General features: G+C 42.5%; 2 protein-coding genes across 3 annotated transcripts in view; both read right to left on the bottom strand.

The window, feature by feature from the left end:
* Window positions 1–2,875, bottom strand: part of LOC138634769 (vasopressin V2 receptor-like) — a 10,667-nt gene extending 7,792 nt beyond the window's left edge. Inside the window, exons 1-2 of the mRNA XM_069721907.1 lie at window positions 2,612–2,875; window positions 1,412–1,657 (exon numbers count right to left, since the gene is read on the bottom strand). Coding sequence (XP_069578008.1) covers window positions 1,412–1,657; window positions 2,612–2,875 — 510 coding nt within the window. The remainder of the gene's footprint in view (window positions 1–1,411; window positions 1,658–2,611) is intronic.
* A 4,367-nt stretch (window positions 2,876–7,242) lies between these two features.
* The window catches only part of LOC138634768 (isocitrate dehydrogenase [NAD] subunit gamma, mitochondrial-like), a 9,643-nt gene continuing 9,385 nt past the window's right edge, over window positions 7,243–7,500 (bottom strand). For both annotated transcript variants that reach the window (XM_069721904.1, XM_069721906.1), the window contains exon 11: window positions 7,243–7,500. This exon is cut by the window's right edge and continues 100 nt beyond it. In XM_069721904.1, coding sequence (XP_069578005.1) covers window positions 7,499–7,500 — 2 coding nt within the window. In that variant the 3' untranslated portion in view covers window positions 7,243–7,498.

The following is a 7,500-nucleotide window of genomic DNA, read 5'->3' as shown; positions in this document are numbered from 1 at the left end:
GCTGGGGGAGGAGCCAGAGGTGGATCTGACTGATCTGATCTGACTTTGGATTTGATGAGAGAAGTTGAATGGGAGTCTATGGAGCTGGAGGCTTTTTGGAGCCGACCTCTAGTGGCACTCGCTGGTATTGCAGCTGAAGACACTTCTGGATCAGAACCATTTTACAGACCTGAAGCTACGAACTCTTTTATATCCAGTCTGTGGTTTTATATCTAGTCTGTGGTTTTATATCCAGTCTGTAGTTTTATATCCAGTCTGTGGTTTTATATCCAGTCTGTAGTTTTATATCCAGTCTGTGGTTTTATATCCAGTTAGTTTTATATCATATCCAGTCTGTAGTGTCTGTAGTTTTATATCCAGTCTGTAGTTCTATATCCAGTTTTATATCCAGTCTGTAGTTTTATATCCAGTCAGTCTGTAGTTTTATATCCAGTCTGTAGTTGTATATCCAGTCTGTAGTTTTATATCCAGTCTGTAGTTTTATATCCGGTCTGTAGTTTTATATCTAGTCTGTTGTTTTATATCACAGTCTGTAGTTTTATATCCAGTCAGTGGTTTTATATCCAGTCTGTTTTTATATCCAGTCTGTGGTTTTATATCCAGTCTGTGGTTTTATATCCAGTCTGTAGTTTTATATCCAGTCTGTGGTTTTATATCCAGTCTGTAGTTTTATATCCAATCTGTAGTTTTATATCCAGTCTGCGGTTTTATATCCAGTCTGCGGTTTTATATCCAGTCTGTAGTTTTATATCCAGTCTGTGGTTTTATATCCAGTCTGTAGTTTTATATCTAGTCCGTAGTTTTATATCCAGTCTGTGGTTTTATATCCAGTCTGTAGTTTTATATCTAGTCTGTAGTTTTATATCCAGTCTGTAGTTTTATATCCAGTTTGTGGTTTTATATCCAGTCTGTAGTTTTATATCCAGTCAGTAGTTTTATATACAGTCTGTAGTTTTATATCCAGTCTGTGGTTTTATATCCAGTCTGTAGTTTTATATCCAGTCTGTAGTTTTATATCCAGTCTGCGGTTTTATATCCAGTCTGTAGTTTTATATCCAGTCTGTGGTTTTATATCCAGTCTGTAGTTTTATATCTAGTCTGTAGTTTTATATCCAGTCTGTGGTTTTATATCCAGTCTGTGGTTTTATATCCAGTCTGTAGTTTTATATCTAGTCTGTAGTTTTATATCCAGTCTGTAGTTTTATATCCAGTTTGTGGTTTTATATCCAGTCTGTAGTTTTATATCCAGTCAGTAGTTTTATATACAGTCTGTAGTTTTATATCCAGTCTGTGGTTTTATATCCAGTCTGTAGTTTTATATCCAGTCTGTAGTTTTATATCCAGTTCGTGGCCTGAATGCGGAGCAACCTGAGTAATCAACAATAATCTAAACAACTCTCCGTCGTCTTACCTGTGGCAGGCTGAGCAGCAGCGACATCCCCCACGCCACCACGATGAAGGAGTTCCAGCGCTGCGTGGCCCCGCTGCGGTGCGCCTGCAGGGGGGAGCAGATGGCGTAGTGCCGGTCCATCGTCATGGCGACGATCATGTAGGAGGAGGCGAACATCCCGAGTACCTGAAGGTATTTCACCAGCCGACACAAGAAGTCCGGGCCGGCGAAGCGTCCCTGAGCGTCCCACGCCAGCTGAGGCAACACCTGGGAGAGGAGGGGTGGTGGGGAAGAGGTGTGGGTATTGGGGTGGTACTGTAGCAATAGTCAGTGTTAATGTGTGGAGAGTTGTGACATTAACCAGGGAAAGGCTGGTTTTTTGTCGCCCTTTTCATAGAAAAAGTTACAAAGTGTTTTACAAAAGTAAAAACAACATATAAATTATGTTTGATGAAAATACAGACTGGATATAAAAACACAAACTGGATATAAAACTACACTGGATATAAAAACACAGACTGGATATAAAACACAGACTGGATATAAAAGAGTTCAGGTCTGTAAAATGGTTCCGATCCAGAAGTGTCTTCAGCTGCAATACCAGCGAGTGCCACTAGAGGTCGGCTCCAAAAAGCCTCCGGCTCCATAGACTCCCATTCAACTTCTCTCATCAAATCCAAAGTGAATAAAATGTGTCCATCAGTTATCTCGGTGTTGTTAGCTAAAGTCACTCCTTCTTCTTAGTTTTCTGGAGGTCCATCTGAAAATAATCCCTCATTCATTAGAAAAGAAGATTCAAGAAGACCTGTTTTTGGGGGCGTGTCTGTTTGATTGACAGGTCTGCGGTGCAGTCAGGTTACAGCTATCGGTGGGCGGGACGTAGTATCGTCAGGTTTCCGATCAGATCGGTCAGATCAACCGCTGGCTCCTCCCCCAGCTCGTCCAAATATGGTCACTTCCTGCTCCAAACCGCTCCGAACTAACAAGATGGTGACGGACAGAATCTGAACTGGAGGATTCATAACGTTCACAAACCAACGATGACATCACTGATGGTTGATGACATCACTGATGGTTGCTGATTGGTTGAACCACATTTAGAAACATAACAACACAAACACCGTGAGATCGGCTCAGTACGAAGATGTCGACCTGGTGGACAAGTTTCCCAAAACACAGGAATGTGTGAATGGATGGAGAACAGGTGTGAAAGTGTGTTACCTGGAACAGCGCCACCACCAGGTCAGCCAGACACAGGTTGAGCATGAACTGGTGCAGCGGGTTGTGTTGCCGCCGCCGCCGCCACCGTAGCAACACCACCAGCACAAGACCGTTGCCGAGCAACGCCATCACGAAGATGACCGTCAGCACCACCACCTCGGCTGCCGCCAGCAGGGCGTCCCGCTCGCGCTCTATAACGTTGGCGCCCGCCGGGGTCTCAGAGACCACCGGCCTGTCGACGGACGGGTACGTGACCGTTACCATGGAGACCGACATGGTGGCTGGGGTGGAGAGGAGGTCAGAAAAGAACGAGAAGATTGAAGACAGAAGTTCAGTGTTGAACTAAACGCTAACATGCTCACACCTCTTCTGATTATCAGCCACTGATTAGACACATAGTTCTGAATCATGAAATAAAGTTTTGGAAAACAAACTTGAACAGACTGTAAAATCAGTTTATAAAGTTACACCTGATAATTGAACTCAAAGAACAAATAACTCCAGATTGAACTTCAAAGTTCCATATTTTACACTTTTCCAGTGTTTTTATTTGCAGTCTTGATTCCAGAAGATATTTCTTCAAAAACCACCTGACTGTTTTACATCTCTTCAGCTTCTCTGGAGTTTCTACCAACAACAGGTTGTGTTGTGTCTGTGTCTTTAAGGAGCATTTGACATCAGTGACCCTCTCTTCTGATTGGTTGATTCTTTTCTGAGTGACACATGTCCAGACCAATCAGGTTTTCTTTGGTCTTGTAGCTAGCTCGCTCTGCAACGGAGGGACTGCTTGTTGTTTTCAAGGTTGGACCGGGGGTCACGCTAAGGACATACGTATGAGCATGAGTTTGTGACATCACCAACTTAAGGAAGTCCAAACGACACGGTTGCTGAATATGGGCTGCGTGTATTTTTCCGTTGATAGTTTTTACTCACCCAGACATGCTTCATAATCCAAAAAGGAAATGATACTCTGAATTCATACAGTTTAGGACCTTTAAGTACAGTGAAGTGAATGTAGGTGAAGACTCCACCCACTGACCTGATAGCTGTTTTTTATTTTTATTTTTAAAGGCGTATTCACTGACTTTTATAGAGGTGTTGTTATTGTTAAATCCTTAAATCTCCATTTGGTTCTGTATTAAGTGCAGTTTTCCAGGTGGTGTGTGACGTTGATCGCTGGAGACGAACAACGGCGACCTCATCGCTCCTGTCGCCCTGCATGGGTGGGGGGGGGGAGTGCGGCTAATATTTATGCATATTAACATTTTACACACAAAAAAACATGATCTAAACCCTGTTCATGTTTTTTACTGTGGGAAACCTTAATCTGCAGAGTAACTGGTAAGTATATCTTCAAAATCATATCCGCTGACAATTATTTTTTGCCATATTACTCTTACTAAAAGCCATAAAACACAGCAATGCTTTCAATCAAATGCTTTTTCTGCCACTCAGACAATATTTCCACCTCCTACAAATAAGAACAATACAGTTTGACATTTGTCAAATGCATGTAGTCCAGTTTTCATCCAACATTAGCAAACTCATAACCTGATTTTAAGAAGAAATTAGCAAAAAATATTCAAATTAATGCACTTTTCTGTCCAAAATAAGCTGCAGTCAAACCTCAGATTAATCCTGAACAACGTGGAACACTGGACAGTTCGACTGCTCGAGGACAAACGATTCGTCTGATTTGTCTTTGATGTTTTTAATCAGAAGCGTCAGGATTTATTTGCTTTGTCTTCTCTTCTCTTTTCTTTTACATTTCCAGATTTGTTTATCTGCAACTTGAGAGTCTGCAGAAAAACAGGTGGATAGAAATGCACTTTATGAGTTATAAACAGTTTCAAATAATTACTCAATAAATATATATACGTTTAGTTCTGTGAACTTCTTCCATCACAACACAAAGAATTCAAGAAAAGAAGCTGACATTTTGCTCAAATCTGCACACAGTCAGTCAAAAGTCACACAGTAAATTGAATTTTCCTCGTCAATAATGTCGTATGATAAAAAAAAAAAAAAAAACTGCTGCAGTAAAGTTAAATTCAAGACTTACAAAATGAGAAAAACTGCAGGTGAAATCTTGAGGTTTTTTTTTAGTTTTTTTTTAAAGTCAGTTAGAAATGAAAGATTTTAGGATGTAAATATTACAGTCTGCTAAACGGACAGTTCATTTCAGCCCGGCAACAACCGAACAGCCGAGTTGGTTGAGATCTTTTGTTTCCGTGAATCCAATCAGAGAACCGGAGTCCTGCTGCTCAGAGCTCCACAAGAAAGAAGCTCAGATCAGCAGTGACTTCTCTTCTTGAAACTTTCCAGAGATTTGGTTTTCCTCGTGTCATCTCTCCAACCTCGTTCCAAGTAACAGCTGCTTCTCCGGACTTTATGATTTCCCCCATTTTTTAAGATGAAAAATCAGAAGCAACGTGTGAGCAGAAGCGGAATAGTTGACTTTCCTCACCTCAGATCGTCTTCAGCGTCCCGCGAAGCACGAAGCATCTGTAAGATCCGAAAACCTGATCTGTTGCTGAACACACGAGCTGCAGCCATGCTGAGTCTGCTGCATGGGGGGGCACACACACACACACACACACACACACACACACACACACACACACACACACACACACACACACACACACACACACACACACACACACACACACACACACACACACACACACACACACACACACACACACACACACACACACACACACACACACACACACACACACACACACACACACACACACACACACACACACACACACACACACACACACACACACACACACACACACACACACAGACACACACACACACACACACACACACACACACAGACACACACACACACACACACACACACACACACACACACACACACACACACACACACACACACACACACACACACACACACACACACACACACACACACACACACACACACACACACACACACACACACACACACACACACACACACACACACACACACACACACACACACACACACACACACACACACACACACACACACACACACACACACACACACACACACACACACACACACACACACACACACACACACACACACACACACACACACACACACACACACACACACACACACACACACACACACACACACACACACACACACACACACACACACACACACACACACACACACACACACACACACACACACACACACACACACACACACACACACACACACAGACACACACACACACACACACACACACACACACACACACACACACACACACACACACACACACACACACACACACACACACACACACACACACACACACACACACACAGACACACACACACACGCGCACGCACGCACGCACACACACACACACACACACACACGTTCAACTAATCCGTGATCTTTGAATCAGCGTCGGTGTTGTAACAGATGGATGGAAAGATTTCTGGAGAGAAATGAGGATCAGCAGCAACAGGAGAGCCCCCCCCCCCCCCTTCATCTCCCTCTCTAACCCTCCTACTCCCCCCTCCCGCATTCCACCTCCCTCCCTCTTTCCCTCTTTCTTTCTTTCTCTCGGGTGGGGGGGTGGGGGGCACTAATCTGTTTGCTTCCCCTCAATTGCTCCTCATTGGGCGAAGCCTCTAATTACGGAGCGGCCCGCTGACTGACCTTAAACCTACACAGTAACCGTCAGCTGTTTCTGTATCAGACCGCCATAAAGCTGCGTGAAGTAGTTTGTTCAGTACAAGTAAGTTTGATCATTGGACCTTAATGACTTCTAATTGAAGGCTGTTCTTCTCCCCAAAAACAGCTGACTTCCCCACCCGTGGTGCTCCACCTGCTCCTACTGAAGAACTGTTTGTGAGATCATTAAAAATGACTCTTTAAGCTAATGTGTTGTTTTTAAAACCTGTTTCCAAAAAAGTTTGGGACGGGGGCAACAAAAGACTGGAATATTCTGTAGTGGAAATCACTGCATGGGCTCAGGAACACTTGTGAAAACCATCGTCTGTGAATACAGTTCAATGCTGCGTCCACAAATGATGTTCAAACTCTCCAAAGAAGAAACCAGATAGAAACATCAACAGAAGAGGTTGTAAAACATTAGAAATTTGATTGTGATGCTCCTGACTTTTTTATTTTTTCAGTTTATATAATTTTTCATGTTGGTTTTTATTGATATTTGTTTTCTGGTGTTCTCATTCAGAAATTTACTTCTTAATAGTTATTTTTTATGTTCATTTTGCTGTCAGCTAATGTTTATCGGCCTTTTAGTTGCATCTTTTCACACCTGCTCCAAATAAGATATTATAGAGTTCCACACTGTGGTTACTCGAGAAAGCGTGGCCCCCATGTGGTCGAGACGAGTCACTGCAGCCGGCATTCATACAGGTTTGTTTCAAACAACAGATTTACAGGACAACAGGCTTTATTGGAGGTCAGAGGTCGATACATTCAGCAGGACAGCTGTTAGACAAGAAAAGATTAGTTCAAGCTCATTTTAAAACAAACATACAAAGAATTACTGGTTTTGCTAAATAATAAATAATTCGACCAAACTAATACACATGGAAGAGATTGGACGGAGATCAAACAGGCTCAGTATTGTTCTTTATTTAATACAGTAAACATCGAGATGGTATAGATGCCAATAAAAGGCTCAAATGAAGGTCAGAAAACAAACGCTACGGTTTTATTTTGAGCTTTTTAAACTACTTAAGTTTCAGAGTAAACGTAACCTGTTTGTGTTCACAGGACGTTTCATTTGAGGGATGCTTTTCGTTATAAAATTGCATAGAAGAGGAAGAGAGGAACCGTTGCTCTGCTGGTCCGGGCCTCCGTCCCGGGTTCT

Source organism: Brachyistius frenatus, unplaced genomic scaffold (genome assembly GCF_029030835.1).
Source record: "Brachyistius frenatus isolate BFR_SWC_R1_liver_20210118 unplaced genomic scaffold, ASM2903083v1 Contig_278, whole genome shotgun sequence".
Taxonomy (NCBI): Eukaryota; Metazoa; Chordata; class Actinopteri; family Embiotocidae; genus Brachyistius; species Brachyistius frenatus.
This window is presented reverse-complemented; position numbering and strand designations above follow the sequence as displayed.